This window comes from Panthera onca, chromosome D3 (genome assembly GCF_046562875.1).
Source record: "Panthera onca isolate mPanOnc1 chromosome D3, mPanOnc1 haplotype 2, whole genome shotgun sequence".
NCBI classification, from domain to species: Eukaryota; Metazoa; Chordata; class Mammalia; order Carnivora; family Felidae; genus Panthera; species Panthera onca.
In genome coordinates, this window is record NC_138350.1 from 15,854,001 (window position 1) to 15,875,195 (window position 21,195).

The following is a 21,195-nucleotide window of genomic DNA, read 5'->3' on the forward strand; positions in this document are numbered from 1 at the left end:
TATTATGAAAGAGAGGAAGGTGACTTATTCATTCCTTTTTTTCTTTTTTAAACAAGAATTTTCCCATTACAACGTGGGTACTGGGGGCACTATCAAGAGTAAAAGCCGGGGGGGGGGGGGGACCAGCCTGTCTACCCTATGGAAAGGAGGCAGTTGTTCTGTCCCTTAAGGCAAAAGAAGGCAGGGAATGGGTTACTATTGGTAAATTGCCCAGAGGCTGCTGAGAACCAATTATAAAGTACATTTTATATTCTATAGTAAGGGAGTAGTTCATCAGAAACCAGGGCAAAGGGGAGGAGTAAAAAGGAAACTTTTTACTGGTTGATGGGAGTAAACCTGATCACATGATCTCCTCTGATGATAAAGATACTGTTCTTTTCCTCAAGTCCTTGGACCATTATGTACTGTTTGTGTGTGTGCATCAGGAGTTGAAGGGATCGTTTTACACTTCATCGTCCTCGCTGTCCTGGGCTTTGTCTCTGTCTGTCTCAGTTTCCCTGCAGTCCTCGCCTCCCAGAGTTAGGAGGCTCAAATGAGTAAGCAAGAACCACCAGGACGGCATCAGCACCCGTAGAAAGAGATGACGACCACCCAAAGGAGAATAAACAAAGATGATTTATTTCCAACTTGCTATTGCAAGGGAGTCAGCCACCATCCCTCGTAAACTGGCAGAGATTCCAAGACAGGGAAAACTTTATAGTGGAAAAAAAGGGAAGGCTTCAGGTATACTCTGATTGAAGCTGTTGGTATGGGGAAGCAGTAGGCAGCTAATTAGAAGCAGGGCCTCCTCTGTGATTGGTTAGGGAGCCTATCTGGATTTTTCTGGTTGATTCTAAGTTGGAAGTGAGGTCGAATTAGGGAAGCTGGCAGTGATCAAGTCCTGATGATTTGGGGGTGCTTGCTGCAGAGGTGATAGTTTGGCTTCCTGGGCTAGGGGACTGCAGAGGCTGTGGGTCAGAATTCTATTGTCATGTATGGTCTGGCCATTGTGCATCGTATAGCAAGTGTCCCACATCCCTCCTGGCGGGGCTACGCTCACTATTTACAAAGCTGGTGAAGACATGGGACCTCCCCCAGGCGAGAGCTGGAGGAAGTGGTTGATATGCTGAGTCCCAGATTAGTTGGGCAGAAAAGGAAACTTTCCAGCTTTCTTCTTGGAGAGGATGAGGGTATCACTATCCCGGATACCATAGCTCCACAAAGACACCCAATCCTGCAGGACTTGGCCTTGGAACTCCAGCTGCTGCTGACTTGTGGGCAGCCCCTGCTTGTCTTCAATCTGCTGCTTCAGGCCCAGGATGAAGCTTTTGGGGTCAATGGCGTAGGCGTGGCTCCCACCATTGGGATGATTCACAAAGACCTGGATCTCGGGGGAGATGGTCTCCACCAGACAGATGCGGATGTTGGAGAAGACTCCGTAATAGGCCAAGGAGCACTGGCTATTGAGGGGCTGTCGCTTGCCACCAGGCTCCTGGAAGGACAGATGCTGTAGGCCCACACAGCCCCGGCTCTGCCAGATCTTCTCTTTAACCTTCTTTATGGGTTCATAAGGGTTCACCCTGAGGATCAGATCTGAGTAACCCCACTGTTCCACGGTCACTTGGATGTCTCGTGCCCGCTGGAAGGGAGAGAAGAGGGAGGGAGAGGGGTTAATTCCACCCTCCTCTGACATGCAAAATTTCCCTTTACCCATCCTTGTGTTTCCAACAGCAGTAAACATTTGGGTTGTGCCAACCACCTTCCAGGCCCTGGGCTGGGCACCTGTCACACTCTTCTGAATGCATTTTATTGTCACAGCAGCCCTACGACCTTGGTTCCTATTATCCCGTTGTACAGATGAGGAAATTGTGGTCGAACGTGGTTAAATAACCTTACTGACCATCACAAAGGTGGTGAGGAGCACCGTGGGTATTTGACCCAAGGTCGGTCAGATTTCAAAGTCTGTTCTGAACCACCATCAGCGGCCACGCTCGAGGGCCTGGGAGTCCCTGGTGGCTGAAGAACACCACCTGGAAGGTGCTGGGGAGGGTTGGACACCAGCTGATTTTTCAAGAAGGAACATGAGCCCGGAATCCCCAAGTCTTCTGATTTTACAAGATAAAAGTCTTTGCACAATGGGTTTTAGATTCAGGAAAAACCCAGAGGCACATACTTTTCAGTCTATCTGTGGGCCTCAGTTGGCTGGTAGGCCCCACAAAGACCTGGGTGCAAATTCTGGCTCTGCTGCCCCTTTGCAGTGTGATCTTGGTTAATTAACTGAACCTGCCTGAGCCTCAGTTTCTTCATCCCTTGAGGGTAGGGGTTAAGTCTTATTTCTGCACTACTGTTGTTCCATTGCCCCTCCCCACAGCAACCCCAAATGCCGGCACAAGAGAGCTGTTGAATTGACTCGCCTGCGCTCAGCTCATGCAAAGAATGCTCGCGAGCATGACTGATTCTCCAGGGGGTTGTGGGAAAGAGAAAGACAAGGAGAACACGAGTTTGTAAGAAAGGCTGAGGCTCAGAGGGTTGAAAAAATGTCCCCGAGTTCACAGAGCTGGTGGGTGCCCCAGCTAGGCTTCCAACTTCCTGACTGCATCGACACAGAAGTAAGTATATGCTATGCAGTTACCCGCTTCCGAGCTTCAAGCCCTTGACAACCCCGAGAGGAGCCATTACCTTCACGGTCCAGCTGGGGACTGGATTCTCCTTGTCGTCATAGCAACAGTTCTGTTTCAGGCACTGGGAGGCCCTCTGAGCGACGATGTCCCATCTGTACCCTTCTGCCACATTGTGGGTGGGGTCAGCTGGATCCAGGATGACAGGCCTGCAACACAGGGAGAGGGTTCTGTGTTTGGAGCCCTGGGCGGGCTGTCAGGCTGAGAGGACCCAAGAACATTGGTGGAGAAGAAGCGAGAGGGGATGATTATATTTCCAAGAATTCCTTTTGGGGAGAGGTGCGTGCAAGGTGTTTGGGGGGGGGGGTGTGGAGTGTTGAGATGCCCCAAGGGCATGGGTAGCGATAACAGGTACCCGCTTAGGCAGCTGGGCAGAGCTTTTGTTTTGCTGAGGCTCCATAAGTAAGTTGAAGGCTAGGGCTGCTGAAGTGCTTTGGACGATAGAAACACCACCACCACCACCAACGACTGATATTTATTGAGGCGCTGGGCCACACCCTGTGTGAATTCACCTATTTTAATCCTTCTAACAATTCTGAAAGGCAGCGACTATTGTTGCTGTTGTTGCTGTTGTCCCCATTTCACAGATGAGGGAACTGAGGCACAGACTTCTTTCTATGAGTTCTCACAGCCAGCAAATGGGTGTTCTCACCCATGGGCTCTGCCTCAGTAGAGCAGGGGTTAGGCTGCCACCAAATGTCTCTCTTCTGTATAAATGGTGAATGAATTTTTAAAGAATATTGGCTTGAAGGAGGTCTAATCACTTCCTTAAGTGGTGTGGCGTGGCCATATGTGTTGGATGCCAAGCCCATGATTAAGACCTGGCCCTCATACTCCAGGAGCTTTGGGCATAGGAGGGAGCTGTGACTTTATCCGTGACAGAATGCAACATCCCTGCATCCCTGAAATAATCCTGCCTGAAAAAGGGGGAGGTGCCAGGCTGTCCTAGAGGGTGAGATCACCTGACCCAAAGTGACCCACCAGGTGACCTGACACATAGCGCCTGTGCCCAATGGGTAGACTAGTTCCCTCTGGGGATTGGACCAGGGATGATGCAGGTTCTTCATCAAACGGAAGTAAGAGAGGAACAGGGCAGGTGTAGGGAGAGCAGCAGAGGTCATGGGAAGAAAGAGGGCGTGGGGACCACGAGAGAGACAGAGAAAGAGGGTGTCTGCAGGTTTGCCTCGGGTCCCAGTGGCTTTCTAACCTCACATTCCTGGACATCCTTATAATAAAAATCCCCTTCTCATCAGGAGATTGGGGTTTTCTTCCTTGGAAAGAAATAAAAAGACCCAATACTCATATAAGGGAACAATAAATATTGCTTGCAGCTACCTAGAGCTAATGTAAAGACTTGTTTCAGCTGGATGTCCCCAGAAGTAGGTGCCAAGAGCAGGATCTGAGTGCTAGGGGTTTATTTGGAAGGATATGTGGGGAAGCACCACATGTGGGGAAGCATATGTGGGCCACTGGCGGTCAGTTCCACTGCAGGGCCTCTGGGAAACAGTGTAGCACATGTGATCCAGATCCATCTGAGACAGGAGGGAGCTGGGGTATTTATCCCCCAGCTTCCACCAGTCATTAGGGGAGGCTGAAAACCCTCAGGCAAAGGGACCCAAGTGCTGACGCTTCAGGTTGAGCCAGCTTTCGCTGAAATGGTTGATGGCCCAGGGCTTGGGGGCGGGCGCTGGTGCTTTTCCTAGAGCTACATGTGCTCCAACGGCGTGAGCTACAATAATGAACATTTCCCCGGCATCTACCATAGACTGCACCCCATAGGCCCTTCACACTCTGACCCTTACAACAGCCTGCCCTGTGGGTGCCAGTTTCTCCTCTTTTCCAGATGAGGAGCTGAGGCTCACAGAGGTGAGACAAAAAGGCAGGACTGGGATGACACCTGGCTCTCCGTGATTCTTTCCATTTTTCCATGCTGTCGCTAAAACGCACCGAAATGGGCTTTTGGAAGCCAGAGAGGAAAGCAGGGCGAGGTTCCTTGAGGCACAGGGAAACGCCCCTCAACCCCTCCGGGCCCCTGCGAGTTTGAAAGGTGGCCAAATTTTTTTTTTTTTTTTTAGTTTGGATACCATTAATTTATTATAAAAGAGAGACATGAAAATTATTTACATGATGAAAGATTTCGCAACTTCACTGGAACAGGCCGCTTCACTTCACGCCATTTCAATAATGATTTGTTTCAGTCTACATACTTTCCGTCTCTAAATAAGAGATAATCCATCTCTAAATAAGAGATGCCACCATCTCTAAATAAGAGATAATCCTTGACGAGGCACCTGGGTGGCTCAGTGGGTTGAGCATCCCACTTTGGCTCAGGTCATGATCTCATGGTTCATGAGTTCAAGCCCCACATCCGGCTCTGTGCAGACAGCTCAGAGCCTGGAGCCAGCTTCGGATTCTGTGTCTCCCTCCCTCTCTGCCCCTCTCTCGCTCATGCTCTGTCTCTCTCTCGCTCTCTCCAAAATAAATGAACATTAAAAAATTTTTTTAGGGGCACCTGGGTGGCTCAGTTGGTTAAGCATCCGACTTCGCTCAGGTCATGATCTCACAGTTTGTGAGTTCGAGCCCCACGTCGGGCTCTGTGCTGACAGCTTGGAGCCTGGAGCCTGCTTCAGATTCTGTGTCTCCCTCTCTCTGCCCCTCACCCGCTCACACTCTGTCTCTCTCTGTCTCTCAAACATAAATAAACATTAAAAAATTTTTTTAATGTTTTTTTTTTTTTTTTTAAAAAGAAAGAATCCTTGTCATCTAAAACTACTTTGGTGCCTCCATATTCTGGAAGAAGAACTTTATCTCCAACTTTCACATTGACTGGTTGAATCTCTCCATCCTTTCCTTTAGATCCCCATCCACTGGCCACCACTGTTGCTTGCAATCCTTCTCCTTGAGATTTTTCTGGAAGCACAATGCCTCCGTGGATTACAATTTCGGCGGGACCCCTTTCAACTAAAACTCGGTCAAAGAGGGGAAGAAACTTTCTAAGCGCCTGTTCTGCCATCACTCCGGCCGCCCCAGTTGGTACTCCGAAAGACGGCCACCTGGAGGTGTGCCCCGAGTCACTGTGAGATTCCGGTTCAGTTTTACTACTTGATAAAGCCCAGCCATTCAGTGCGACACCGCTTTTGCCTCCCTTCTCTCTCCGGTCTCCGTGGGATGTGGCGAGCAAGCAGGGGCCCAGTACCTGTCTCTTTTGAACTGTTTTCTGACAAAGCCCTTGATGAGTGGGTTCTGGAATGTGTAGTACTTGGTCCAGTAGATGCAGAGGAACTTATACTCCTGGAGCAGCTCCATCACAGTGGCAAAGCCCTCGTCCAGCCTGAAGCTCTCGCCCTCCTGGGCACCTACTTCCCAGGCGTAGATAGTCAGCAGCTCAAGGGCATAGACAGGGGGCAGCGCCGCCCTTGGGCACTTGGCTTTCACGTACTGTAGAAAGAGACCCGGGAGAGAGAGACTCCAAGATTGTGTGTCAGGATCCGCTCTGGACGGACCACAAACTGGAAAACCCAACTTCCTGTGTCAGCTCTGCCACCTACTGGCTGTGTGATCCTGGCCAGTCACTTTCCCTTTCGGGCCCTACATGATTTTCCTGGTTTTAGACTTAAGGGGCTCGCTCAGTTGGCCCAGTGGGTTTCAAAGTATGCTTTTTTTTTAAGGTTTTATTTAAAGAATTTTTAAAATATTTATTTTCAAAGACAGAGACAGAGAGAGCAGGGGGAGGGGCAGAGAGAGAGAGAGAAAGAGAAAGACACACACACACACACACACACACACACACACACACAATCCCAAGCAGGCTTTGTGCTGTCAGCCCTGAGCCTTATGTGGGGCTCGCGAACCCTGAGATCATGACCTGAGACTAAATCAAGTCACTTTAACGAACTGAGCCACCCAGGCACCCCTTAAAAGATTTTATTTTTAAGCAATCTCTACACCCTACACGTGGGGCTTGAACCCACAACCCCGAGATCAAGAGTTGCATCCCTCAAACTAGGCTTGACATAACCCCTGGTGTGGACTTACAGAGAGATGTCCCACGGAGTGAGGGGTGGGACTCTGCTACTAGATCCCAGCCTAAGCAGCTCCATTTCTATCTCTCTTAGTGTACTGGGCTTCTGAAAGTTTTCCTTCAAAGAAAAGTCTTCTTAGCTGATAGAAAAAAAAAGGGAGGGGTGGGAGGTATCTATAGAATTTGTCAATAGCTGAGATTCTGCGGGGAACGCAGAATGCTCTAGCAGGCATCTCTTTCTTCTCCATTGTGTAGTGGCAATGCTGGTTGGAGGATGGGATTAGCATCCCCCTCAACTCCAGGGTGGATCCTGACTGGACAGGGTCATCAGCATAAACCTATTCCCCTTGCTGAGTGATTGGTTCAAGAGAAGCTTGTGATGTGAGCTGGCAATGTGAGTGAAGCCCAGGGGGGCTGAAAGGACAGAAATCTTCTCCCATGTGTGGATATGAGGGTAGAAATAGCTGTGGCCATTTTGCCATCCTGAGGTTAAATCAGCCTGAAATCTGAGTTGGGAGAGAGAGACAGAGACAGAGACAGAAAGAGAGAACTTGAGGCAATTCTAGAGAAAACAGACCTGGAGACCCCCCCCCCCCCCCGCCTCAAAACAGTGCCTGAAACCCCATCCCCACTGTTACAGGTTTTCACACATGAGCTGATAATTCTCCTTGGTGTTTAAGTCAGTCTGAGTTGGTTTTTCTCTTACTTGCAAAAGAAAGCATCTTAACTTAAGCATCTTAAAGAAAAGCATCTTTTCTTAAAAAGAAAGCATACCAGTCACTTCTTGTCTAAACAATTTGTCTAGTATTCAGTTAGAAAATGAAAATTTCTGTCAAACATCCAGCTATTTGGTTCGTGGATGTGACATTGACATCTTGCCCTGTGGCCACTAACACCCCATAGTCAAAGGGGGAAAAAAAACCCTACTTCGACTTTGAAACAAACAAAAACAGGTCATCTAAAGAATAACAACTTTATTCTCAACTTTTAGAAGCATTTTTCATTGAATTAAAATTTATTTACAAATTAATGAATTTGTTTTCATAACATTTTTTGAATTCACACTTAAAACTCAAGACTAATGTAATTTTGTTAAGAATTCAAACTCATAGCAATACAATTTATTTTCTCCAGTATTAGGGAGATTTTACTAGTGGGATTCTTTTTTTAAAAGTTTATTTATTTATTTATTTTGAGAGAGAGAGAGCTGGGGAGGGGCAGAGAAAGAGGGAGAGGGAGAATCCCAAGCAGGCTCCACATTGACAGAGCAGAGCCGGACGTGGGGCTCAAGCCCATGGACCGAGAGATCATGACCTGAGCTGAAGTCTGATGCTTAATCACCTGATCCATCCAGGTGCCCCTACTAGTGGGATTCTTAAAATTTAGATGATAAATATAATGCAGAATGCCTGTAATCGTAAGATGTAAGCCTTAGGGAACATGAGCCCTTTCATTCTCTTAGGAGCTTCAACAGACTATTTAATGGTACAAAGAAAAACAAAAACAAAACAAAACAAAACAAAACAAAACAAAAAAACCCAGAAGAAAACATCTGTGTTCCCTTCCAGGGCTGATCTTCAGAGATACTTTGCTTTCTCCATGTTCAGAATGTTTCTGACTCTTGCAATGGCGCCGTCTGAGATATGTCATGACCTTTCTAGTTATGATAAATGTGAGAAAATTGCCATTTTTCCATGACCAGACAAACTCTAAACCTAGTCTTGATAATTGTTGTTTCTTTAAACACCTATTATATTTTCCACTGGCTTAAGCCTTTTCTTCTGCAGTCTGATTCCCTGGCAAACTAGCCTGCAGGTTCTTATTTAATAAGTGACTTTTGTCTGTTAGTTTCTTTTTGCAGCAGGAGGTCTGTCTCACTGAGATTGTCCAGGAGGATTTATTTCCCAAATGACCTGAACTGTGTTGCCTGAGAAATGTACCCCATGGGCTTTGACATTTGGACACGCCCCTTTTCCAGCTCCCAGGGTGGACCTTGTGTGGCAACAGCTTTACCCTTGCTGATGTTTCTTTCCACCTTCCCCAATCCGACTGTTTGTACGTCTGATCCTATTTAAGTCTGATTCTTGGCCAAATCCGATTCTGGTTCGTGTTCTTACTTATTTGTACAGGGCCGTTTATGTCCCTTTTGGTGACAATGACCTGTGCATCCAGTTTTATGGTTTGACCATTTGGTCTCTATGGGGAGACAGATGATAGGACTTTATTCTCTGCTGGGTGGCAGTTGATGGGACTTTGCTTGTCTTTTGCATCTTTCTCTGTTTCTCTTTTGGTCTGTTTTTTTTTTTTCTTGAGGATTCTGGTATCTCCCAGGAGGCTCACTGTTGTTGTCTTACGAGTTTTTAAATTACTCAAAAAGTTGTCTGCATGTGTGAATATGTGTGCATGTGTGTGCACATGTATATGTGACTCGTGGAAAACAGCCCTATGAGATGAGGAGCTGACTGATGGCTGGATTTATTTTTGACCATAATTAAAGTAGTAAAACCAAAAGTTGTAGTTCTTTTTGTTTTTGTATATAAAAGAAGAAAACATTTTACAAAAGAATGATCTGATTACAATATAATCTACTGGTAGGTAGATTTCTTTCTTCCCACTCAGAGATTGGAAATTTATGGAGCATAATTGGGAATAAATTCATATTCCCAAAAGGGGACTGAGACAGAAGTTCACCAGATTCTTTTATTCCAGAAGCAGATGACTTCATAAAAGCAGATTGCTTAACCAAAGATCAACAAAATGAGAATTAATTATCCAGATTAATGTTCTATTTTTGATGGATATGTGACAAAAAAAAAAAGACCCATTCTTTCTTCTTAATCTAATTTCTATCCTCAATCTATGACTATACTTGGGCAAGCTAAGTTTAAACTTTCTTTAAATGACATATTATTCCAACACCTCAGGATAAAAAATGCCTATAAAAATTCCTACCATCGATTATAATCTAACAAATCCTCAGAAAAACAAAGATAATGATGCTGTAAAAGCATAGCATATATAAATTGGCCCTGTTTACAAAACTATTCAGAATGATGGTTAAACATTTACAGAGTGATTTTATTAACTTCTTTTTCATGAATACGTAGCATTTACATAAGTTCAATACAAATTTATCCTTCTTCCTACGAGGATAGGTTTAGATAAGGCAATGTGTCAATTAACCGATAACCAATAATAAATCAAGTTTATAAATAAAATTGTTTTCATGCAAGAAATCTCATTTCATTAGGTGTGAAAATTCCACTATTAAGAATCAAAGACAGGGGTGCCTGGGTGGCTCAGGTAGTTGAGCGCCCAACTCTTGATTTTGGCTCAGGTCATGATCCCAGGGTCATGGGATCGAGCCCCACATCAGGCTCTGTGCTGGGCATGGAGCCTGCTTAAGATTCTCTCCTCTCTCTTTCTCTCTCTCTCTCTCAGCCCCCTCCCCAGCTCTCTCTCTCTCACACAAATAAATAAAATTAAATTAAAATTAAGAAAAAGAATCAAGGACAGGGGCACCTGGGTGGCTTGGTCAGTTAAGTGTTTGACTCTTGATTTTCAGCTCAGGTCATGATCTCATGGTGGTGAGATCCAGCCCACGTTGGGCTGTGTGCTGGGCATGCAGCCTGCTTAAGATGCTCTCTCTCTCCCCTGTCTCTCTCTGCCCCCTCTCCCTCAAAAGAATCAAGGACAAAATAAAACAGACCAGAAAGACAGATGATGTATAATTCCATTTAAATGAGGGACCCAGAGAAGAGGCCAATTCACAGAGACAGAAAGTCAAATGATGGTTGCCAATGCCTGGGGAGGGGGAGGATGGGGAGTTACTGTTTACTGGGTGCAGAGTTTCTGCCTGTGAGGATGAAAATGATCTGGGAACAGACAGTGGTGAGGTTTACACAGCACTGTCAATGTAATTAATGCTGCTGAACTGTATACTTAAAATGGCAAAAACAAAAACAAAAACAAAAACAAAAACCAAAAAAAAACCCCAAATGAACAAAAAACCTTGTGTGAAAAGCACAACTAAAACACTGGGAAAAGTCCCATCTTGTTCCCAGAACTGTACTGAATTAAATACTTCCAAATATAAGAAACAAACATCATTTTGTCCGTAAAAGAAAAACAAAAACAAACAAAAAAAAAAACAACAAAAAAAAGCAAGAATAACCCCCTCCTCTTCACACATGGAAATGATGCTTATAAAATCCCTGCCAGAAACTGATCTGATACTGTTGCAAGGCTGATAGAAGCCCAGCATTATATAGATGGCAAAAATAACACTTTGGGGACAGGCTACGAGCATGAACACACTTAGACGTCTCTAAGATCGGTGATAACCTTACAGTCAATTTGAAAGATGAAACCCCCGAGGAGCTAAGTTGCGTGCTCCCTGGTCTCTGACCCCCTAGTTGATGGACTGAAAAGAAGAATGAAATACTTCTGAGCCATGAAAGCACATGACAACTCCTGGGACTTTACAAAGCCTCCAAACAAACAAACAAACAAACAAACAAACAAACTTCAATCTTTTAACCACAATGAGACTCTAGTTGTGTTTACCAAATAGCATGAGCTCTTTATGTCCTTCTATATTGACCAACACATCTTGCAACACTCAGCTAAACAAAACTAGTTGAACCAAAGATATCATCAAATCAGTAACACTGAACCAAAAAACTGTTTTAAGAAACCACACGTGATCAAATCCCTGTTTTAAGGGAGAAGGCTTGAATAAAAACAGAAGGGAGGATTGTAGAAGTAAAGCTGATATGTTGTCCCGTGGATATTACAAAAAAAAAATGTGTATATCATATGCAGGAAGAAAACATTCAGCGCTCAAACAGACAAAGCAAGCAAATGAATCATTCTTTTGGGTTCAAATTCTTCAAGTCCACAAAACCTTGCATCATTTCCTGTAAGTAATTGACTCACCAACAAAACCAATTTTATTCTTGGCTTTGGCGATGCTGGTGTGTGAAGATACATCACAACCTTGGTTGACGTGATAATCATGTAAGAAAATGCTATTTTTCCACCAAGTAACTGCAAACTTACTAACCTTGGAAAGTTTTTAAGTTCTTAACATTTATTTATTTTTGAGAGAGACAGACACACACACACACACACACACACACACACACACACACACACAGTGTGAGCGGGCGAGAGACAGAGAGAGAGAGGGAGATACAGAATTTGAAACAGGCTCCAGACTCTGAGCTGTCAGTACAGAGCCCAACCCGGGCCTCGAACCCACAAACTGTGAGATCATGTCCTGAGCCAAACTCGGATGCTCAACCAACTGAGCCACCCAGGAGCCCCTTGATTTAAAAAAAAAAAATACTTTTTTCTTAAAAAAAAAACAACTTCCTTTTTAAAAATGAACAAATCTTTCTAAAATATGACTTTCTGAACATTTATTTATTTATTAAAAACTTTTTCCTTACCATTTTTTTTAAATAAGAAAGCAGCTCCCCCCCACCCTGCCCTTTTTCATTTTTGAGTTTGTTTCTGAATTTTCCTTTTGTAATTTTAGAAGACTTGTTCATGTGGATATTTTGGAATATCCTTGGTACCTTGCAAACTATCACGTGTGAAATCTAAAAAGTAGCTATTAGTGGATATATTTAGTCAATAGTGGTTGTGATAGGAACCCAACCATTTGTGGGGGGAAATTGGTGTGGGTGCAATTAAACAAGACTTTCCTCTGGTTAGTCCTTAACCAGCTGAGATTAATTAATGTCTAGAGAACTCAGTGAAGTTGACATTAGCCAACATAGACCATAACTGGGGTGTTACAAACATTTGTTTACTGAAATACTGTGTGTTCCTTATTTTCCTCCTCCCTTCTCTGTTCCTCTTTCTCCTCCTCCTCCTTTCCCACCTTTCTCCACTGTTTCACTTTACAGTTTAAAAGATTAGCAGTTTCTTCCCCCTCCCCCAGTTTCCTGGAATGACAAATCAGCCCCCCCCGCCCCCCCCCCCCCCCCCCGCTGCTTCTGCCAGCGACCCCTTCTGCCCCCATCCTGGCAGCCCCCTCACCTGCAGGTACCAGTGTTTTACCAGCCGCAGGAGGCTTTTCAGCTTGGTTGGCCGATGTTTCACAAAGTTCCTCTGCAGCTCGCTGAAGGATGGGGAGAAATTTCCAGGGTAACCGTGGGCCTCAATCAGACTCACATAGACCTCAGGATGTGGCTGAGAGTTGGAAACAGAAGGCCCTGAGTGGGAGGAGGCAGAGGTAGAGAGTGGGGATTTAGGAAGCCCCAGGTTGATAAGAGGTCTATGGAGCTAGCCTGCTCATGCATTGGAGTGTCTCTCCAGGGAAACCTGAGACCTCACAGTCTAAGGGAATCAAGGTTTGCCTTGCTTGATTGTACTTCTGGAGAACCAAAAGTGGGCTTTCCATTCCTCGGGTCTCAGAAGACTGTGGTCTTCTCTCCACGTCCCAATACCCCAGGTTTCCTTAATGTCTGCTTTGAATTTCTTTCTCGGGGATTTATTCCAAACTCCTGACCCCAGAAGCAGAGAACCAGTTCCAGATAAGAAATCTGGGCTCCTCAAGCAGTGTGCTGCTGAACGCTGTGCTTTCGTGGCATGCATCACTAATGCATCTGGGCACTCTCTTTCTTGCTCACGTAGGATCCCACTTCTGACACCTTCTCTACAAAGCAACTCCTGGCAACCACTCTAGTTAACAGGAGCTGGCACAAGAGGAAACATGATCATCTGAGGTTGTAGCTGATACTGTTTACTTCAAACATCGAGGACTCTTTGCCTGAGGACAAACTAGAAGTGCTGGGGAGTTAATGGTCCTGGGAAGCAGCCGTCAGCCAAGGGTGACTGCGAAGTTGGGGCATAAACTCCAACATCCCACTTGGGATTCAGTTGAGGGGTACTGTACACAGTGACTTAGAGTTCTCCAGGAGCACAAAGCCCTGTGGTTCATAATGGTGACCTTACGATGCTTCTTTCCTCCCCTGTCCCTCTCCCGTACTTCCCTATCAGCATCTCCTGGGACTGCTTGTCCTCAAACCCTTGTCTCAGGGTCTGCTTCTGGAAAAGCACAAACACTACACCTGTGATAAATGCTACAGAAGCACCCCAGATTATGCTTCTAACACATTCCCCTCTGTGGGTCTCGTCTCCTCTTGCAATCATATATTTATCCACATGATTATTTGGTAAACGTTTCCCGAGTTGGGTGACACAGTAGCCCAAGTTGGGCCAGTCCTGGGCCCTGTGGTCGCTGAGCCCCCAGCTCAGAACATGGGTTGAATGGATGAATGCAGGTGTCTGCATGTGGTCATGAACGGGAGGTGAGGGAATTCGGGTCTCCCGGGGAGGGCAAGTGTGTGAATCAGATCGGCTTCCCCTCCCCTTACCCAGGGCCCTGTAGGCAGGCATGACGGTGACAGTGACGAGCTCTGCGGTCTTCCTGGTCTGGATGGTAAAGACGAGGGCATCGGGGACTCCTTGGACTATTTCCACGTTCTCGAGCCCAAGGGCCAGTAGGTCCCGGCAACACCACAGCTTTTTCCACATCAGACTCAGAACGGCTTGGTGGTACCTGGCCTCCTCCCGGAAGCTGTGGAAACAGCTCAGGAACACCACCAGTTCCACCTCCGAGGTTCTCCTGAGCACCGTGCCGTTCCCAAAGGAGCCTACCTGCAGAACACAGAGCCCCGTCACCCTGGGCCACTGCCCCTGCCAGGCAGTCCCTGAGGCTCTTTATAGGAATTATCCCACGTAATGTCCACCGCAGCCCAGAGGTACGGGTGGGGGTACCGCCATCCCCCTCTTTCCGGGTGGGAAAACTGGACTTTCAAGAGACTAAGTCACTCACCCAGGGTCACACAGTGCACAGAAGGGTCTGGGTCTGAATCCAGGCAGCCGGACCCCAGAGCCCACACTTCTTATTAATGACAACGCATTGCTTCTGAGACAGGGTATTCTCAACCTGTGGAGTGACGCCTCCTCCAAGAAACCTAGTGGCGCCTTCTGTACAGCGCATTCTGAGCCTTCTGGGTGTCTGAGTAATTTCATGACAGTAAAAAGCGGGGCGCAGGATTGCCTGGTGGATAAGAACCGTAGGGCAGCCTGCGGGATGGGGCAGCCTGACTTTGACCCCGATTCTTGCCCTTGTTTCTCAGCTGTGTGATCATCGTGAACCCTCATTTCTCATCTGTGAAATGAGAAGAGTAATGGCACTTGAGTCACTGGGAGGAGTGGATGACACATAAGGCATGGCAGGGGCTTACCGCGTGCCCGGAATGCAGGAGGTCAGCAATATATTTCTCATGCTCTTCTTTGTCTAGTGGACTGAGATCATCCCTTCTCTGCCTGGGATTCTGTTTCCCCATCTGGATGGAAGGGGCCTGAGCTGGACAAGTTGGAAGTGGTCTATTTGATGTTCTGAGAGTCTAGACCTGCTCTCCCGCCCCTCCTGCCTCTGTTCTACAAAGCCCCACAACTCTCCAGCCTCAGGTTGGGCGGTAGAATTGCTAGTGATGCCCCAGACCTCAAGTTGGCTACCGCTTCTGGGGGGTGGAGTCACCAAGGGTTGATTATAATCCAGCTGTCACGGGGGGTGGAGTCACCAAGGGTTGATTATAATCCAGCTGTCACGGGGTGAACACTCACTATATCACTGAAGGCCCTTTGCACATACAGTATCTTTTAATCCTAACACCCGCCGATTGAGGTGGGTACAGGTATGATTGTCCCCAGTGCACAGATAAGAAAACTGAGGCCGTGAGGATTAATCAACTTGCCTTGGACTCAGAGCCAGGAGTCATAGTCAGTCAGATAAAGGGGCAGAAGACAAGGGTGGTTCTTCTCCCTTTCTTTCCTGTGACCCAAGTCTCTGAGGCAGGCCCTGGTTCTGAGGAGAAGACTGCCATCTTTTCTTCCCCCGCCCTTTTGCATTCTCTTCCTTCACTGAGACCCAGCATTTCTGCCCCATTTGGCCGGGCTGGGGATGGAACCCTGTGTGTGAATGAAGGGCTCATCCCCCTGAAAGCTATAGGCTTCCTGCCGTTTTCAGTGGTAAGACCCAGGCAGAGAAGAAAGAACATTCTAGAATAATCTTCATGACTTGCTTCAGCCTGAATCTGTTTAAACCCAACTCGTTCAAGGACAAGCCCAGTAAATCAGGTTTTTGGGGGTGGGTGAGGGGGGGGAGAGGGTTTAGGGTCTGAATAAAGCAATATTTCTCATTGACCATTGCTTTTGGGCTATCTCTTTTATTTTGTGGTTTCAGGGAGGAGGCAAGGGCTATAGTCTTCAGGCAGAGTTTGAGGGCTGGGTAAATACCACTTCCTGCCATCAAAACTCGTCCTCTTTGTAGCATCCTATAGTCTCTGGACCTGCCCCATTTCATCTACTCCATTCTCTGGATTGTTAGGGGTGGGGTAGGCTGGGAGGCTCTGCCTGATTCAGAGCAAGAATTTATAACAACGCTTTTGTTTTTGAGCATGTACCAGGTGCTAATTTTTTTTTTAATGTTTGTTTATTTTTGAGAGACAGGGCATGAGTGGGGGAGGGGCAGAGAGAGGGGGAGACACAGAATCCGAAGCAGGCTCCAGGCTCTGAGCTGTCAGCACGGAACCCAACGCGGGGCTCGAACCCATGAACCGTAAGATCATGGCCTGAGCTGAAGTCGGATGCTTAACCGACTGAGCCACCCAGGCGCCCCCAGGTGCTAATCTTTTAGCTTTTAGCTTTTGCTGGACAAGGAGGAAATGGTGATGAGGAGACAGAAGCTTGAGAGAGAAGAGGAGTTAAGATCACGCAGCTGGTAAAGAAAACATGCCAAGAGTCAAACCCAGGTCTGTGGAAATCATACGGCCTCAGGCTCTAGGCGCTAGGGGTGGTTGTAAGGAAGGGCTAGGGACCTGAGATTTCTAAATCCTTCCCTGGGGTGGCTGCCCCTGGAGACAGGACTAGAGCACTGCGCTGGAAGTCAGGTGCCCTAATTCTAGTCTTGCTTTTGCCACTAGCTCTCTGTGTGAACTTGGGACACCTATCACCCTCTCTGTGCTTCAGTTTCCTTCATTTTTAAACAAAGGTGTGGCTGAGACTGTCTGATTCTCCAGGGCCTTTCTCGCTTTGACCTTCTTGAATTTTGACTCTAGCCAGGTCAAGAAGCAGCTGAAGGAAGGGCTTGGGGGGACATCTCAGTGAGGGCAGCCTGGAGCCCCGGCTGTGGAATCAGATAGATCCTGGTTCAAATCCCGGCCCCACCACTAGCTGTGTGACCTTGGGTAAGTCACCTCGCCTCTCTGAGCTTCCGTTAAAGAAAACTTCTTTTTTTTTTTTTTAGGTTATTTTCTTTCTTTTGAAGGCTTCATTTAATTTTTTTTTTTTAAATTTACATCCAAATTAGTTAGCATATAGTGCAACAATGATTTCAGGAGTAGATTCCTTAGTGCCCTTTACCCATTTAGCCCATCCCCCCCCCCTCCCACAACCCCCCCCCCCCGTAACCCTCAGTTTGTTCTCCATATTTATGAGTCTTTTCTGTTTTGTCCCCCTCACTGGTTTTACATTATTTTTGTTTCCCTTCCTTTATGTTCATCTAAGAAAACTTTTTTCATCTAAAACTTAAAACGTAGAAAAATAGAAAGAGAACACAACGAGCACTCATAGATCCAGGCAGTGAGATTCAACAGGTTTACACTTCTCGCCACATTTGCATCATCAAAAACACTTTAAAGCAGATTACAGATACTTTTTCCCTGAATACTTTAGGGAGCACATTTCCTCCCATAACCGCCAAACTGTTACACCTAATAAAGTCAACGATGGCTGTCTTAGATGACCTAATCTCCAGGCTGTATTAAAATGTCCTTAATTGTCCCCACACTGTTATTTTCCAGATGGTCTATTTCACACCTGGATCCAATCAGAGACCTCGCATTGCATTTGGTCACTAGGAACCTTAAGCCTCCATTGTGCTCATCTGTAAAATGGGCAAAGGACAGTGCATACCTCACAGGGTGCGTGGATTAGAGACAGGGTATGTTAAGGGTTTGGGCTATCACTAGTTTCCTTATCAGGCTTGTTCGGCTCAAGGCAGACAGTACGTACGTACTACAGGGTGCACGCGGCTAGCTGGGGTGTCCTGACGTGTCAGCAGCGCGGGCTGAGGATAACGAGGCGAGACGTCCCCAAGCATCCTCTGACGCGAGGACCCCCATGCTGTCTTTGCCGGGCCCTGGCCTGTGGATGGGAGGGACTAATCTCACCTTGACCACCTTCAGCACCCGCGCTTCCTGGTCCAGCCCATGCTCCCCCTCAAAGTGCTCTTCCCTCAGGAATTTTTGCACCGTCCGCACGGCCTCCAGGACCTCTTCTTTCCAGTCCCGGCTGGGCTGCAGCCACTGAGTCACGAAGGAGTCCAGCCGGGAGGCAGGGGTGTCATAGAGCTCTGGGGTCAGCGCCATCTCTGAATGAGGAGAGTACCACTGGGGCACAGATTTATAGCCAGGCACCTACCCAGCTCCCTGCACACACCCACTTCTTTAAGGGGGCTCCCCCTCGGCTGACTGCCAGCGTCCTGTGGGATAAAGGGACCAGAGAGGAGACGGAACCAGGGGTGTCTGGGCTGACCTGGGTTCCTCTTCTTGGAGACCCCTTGCCGCGGCGAGGACACTGAGGGACAGCGAGCCAAGCTGGGAGATCTGGGGCCACCTTAAAATGCTTGGCTTCCAGTCCACCTTTTTGCTGTTGGTTTCGATTCTCAGCTTTTAGAGTTTCTAGAGTTTCCCTTTCATGACGTTTGGAAACTGAAATTGGCTTGGGTTTGGCCCCAGAGGAGGCAACTCTCCCAGTAGGTCAGAGGGATGGCATCCATCGGCCCGGCCACCCCCTCTTGTCACACAAAAATGAGGCTCAGAAAGACAAGGGACTTGCTCACGGTCGGTTGGTGGTCGGTCAGGGTGAGCCAGGGGAACCCCAGAGTCCGGCAGAATAGACTGCCCGCCACACTCTTAACTTCTGTGACCCTCGCATAATTCATCTGTAAAAAATAATGCTAACCCCCCCCCTAGGAGGTTGTGCAGATGAAGCACTGAGCATTGAGCACAGAAAGCACCCGGTAAATGCAAATATTATGATTCAGTCACTAAACACCTATTGAATGCCTGCTAGGTGCCAGATGCTGTGTTAAAAAGACAATGAGATGTAGTTCCTGTCTCAGGGGCTCCCAGAGCAGTAGGGGAGCCGGACAAGAGACTCTGAGAGTCCAGTGTGAGCCTTCAAAGACCGGGGATGCGGCCAGAAGGGAGAGGGTGTTCCAAGAACAAAGTAAAAGTCCGGACGATCCCGGTGTGTGCCAGGGACTCAGCTGTCAACTATGTGTTGGCACAGAAGGTAAAGGGGGGGGAGAAGAGAGGGATGGGCCTGGACAGTTGGGCAGGAGTCGAATCTTGGCCATTCATTCATTTATTCAACAAATATTGATTAGCTACTACGTGCCAGGCAGGTGCTGGGGATACAGCAGTGAAGAGACAAAAATCCCTGCCTGCAGAAGGCTTGCATTCTGATGGTGGAGACAGACAATAAACAGGATAACTATGTCAAATTTTATAGTAAATAAGATGGTGAGAAATGCTAAGGAGAAAAAGAGAGCAAAGCAAGAGGTTAAGAGGTACCCGGTGTGTGTGTGTGTGTGACTGTTTAGATGTTCGGTCTTAAATGACGTGGTTGGAAAGGCCTGAAAAGGAGATATTTGAGCAAAGACATGAAGGAGGCTAAGGGTGAGCCACATATATGCTAGAGGGAAGAGGCTCATTCGTGGCAGAAGGAGCAGCAGGTGCAAAGGTCCTGTGGTATCAATGTGCCTGGTGGGTTTGAGGAATAACAGGATGACTGGAAGGGAATGACCAAAGGGGGTGAGTGGGAGGGGATGAGGTTTAAGTGGCAAAGGGTGGGGAGTAAATGCTATGGGATCTTCAAGACCAGTGAGCCTGACTTTTACTCTGAATGAAATGGGGAGCCACTGGAGAGTTTCAAGCAGAGGAGTGACATGGTCTGACTTTTTTTTTTTTTTTTAAGTTTATTTATTCTGAGAGAGGCAGAGACAGTGCGAATGGGGTTGGGACACAGAGAGAGGGAGAGAGAGAGAATCCCATGCAGGCTCCATGCTGTGGTCACAGAGTCGGATGCGGGGCTCCAACTCACGAAACCGCGAGATTCTGACCTGAGCCAAAGTCGGACGCTTAACTGTCTGAGCTGCCCAGGTGCCCCTCTCCTGTGTTATTTAAATGTGAATCCTAGACATGACATCATTTCCCTGCGTATATTTTGAATATAAACAAGTCTTGCTAATGGATAGAATATGATGTGAGACAAAGACTAGACTCAAGGACCACTTGGAAGCTTTGGGTTTAACAACTGGAAGGATGGAATTGTCCTTAACTGAGTCAGGAAAGGCTGGGAAGGGAGTGTTGTGGAATGCCTCTAACCCTCAGGATTCTCACCTGTAAAACGGGACAGAAGGTGTTAATCCTACTCCTCCATCTAACTTCCGGGGTTGGAGGGGGGGAGGGATAGGGATCCAATGACATCATGGTGGTAGAGAATCTTGATGTCAATGCCATGTCGACGCATGGAACTATGAATTTAGTGAAGAACAGAGAAAAAGAATTTTACTGAGCTGCAGAAGCAGACCTTAGTCAAGGTTTTGGGGCACACCTGATCCGCTGTGATCTGTTCAATTTAGACTGATGAAAGGTTGGGGGGGGGGATTCGATTTTTTTTTGTAATGTTTATTTATTTTTGAGACAGAGAGAGACAGAGTGCAAGTGGGGGAGGGGCAGAGAGAGAGGGAGACACAGAATCTGAAACAGGCTCCAGGCTCTGAGCTGTCAGCACAGAGCCCGACGCGGGGCTCGAACCCACGAACTGTGAGATCATGACCTGAGCCGAAGTCAGACGCTCAACCGACTGAGCCACCCAGGCGCCCGATTTTTTTAAAAGGGCAGGTCTAACAGCCCCCCCGCAGTGTCTCTCCCTGGGCCTGTGTAAGGGCTTTGGATTCTCTCTTGCTATGCGTGGCTCCAGTGCTCCATTGTCTGCGTGGAGGGGTGTCTTTTTACTCACCTGTAGACTTGAGCTGAGGCTGATCTGTTCTGACTGCATTTCTGCTTAGATGTTCACCCTTATTTAACTATACTGGGAACTGGCCCCACCCACCAGGACTCAAAATCTGATAGGCCAAGTAGAGCCAATAGACGGATTCTATGCTGGGTCAGCTGATTCCTTTGCGTGGTTGGGTTTGGACAGATGAGTGACGCTATTGGGTAGGAGCATGGAATGGTCTACGACTCCAGCACCGGGCTTGTATGGGGGAGAATGGGCAATCTCAAAGAATGAGACGTAGCTGGGGGACGGGTGGGGGAGCATTCCAAACCACGTGGTCTCCAAAACAGAACTGGCTTGAGACCGTCAGGAAGATAATAGGGAAGAATTCAAAGTCATTCTTTGGTTCGTTTGTTTGTTCAGCAAGTA

The 21,195-nt window shown here is 47.2% G+C and overlaps 1 protein-coding gene across 1 annotated transcript; it reads right to left on the minus strand.

The window, feature by feature from the left end:
* Positions 1 to 597: 597 nt before the first annotated feature.
* OASL (2'-5'-oligoadenylate synthetase like) lies at positions 598 to 18,147 on the minus strand. The gene is made up of 6 exons (XM_078435706.2): positions 17,931 to 18,147; positions 14,067 to 14,349; positions 12,727 to 12,902; positions 5,854 to 6,095; positions 2,659 to 2,806; positions 598 to 1,618 (listed from the first exon to the last, which is right to left on the minus strand). Exons 1-6 carry the CDS (start codon positions 18,126 to 18,128, stop codon positions 1,118 to 1,120), a joined length of 1,548 nt encoding a protein of 515 aa, XP_078291832.2. The 5' UTR covers positions 18,129 to 18,147; the 3' UTR covers positions 598 to 1,117.
* Positions 18,148 to 21,195: the final 3,048 nt, after the last annotated feature.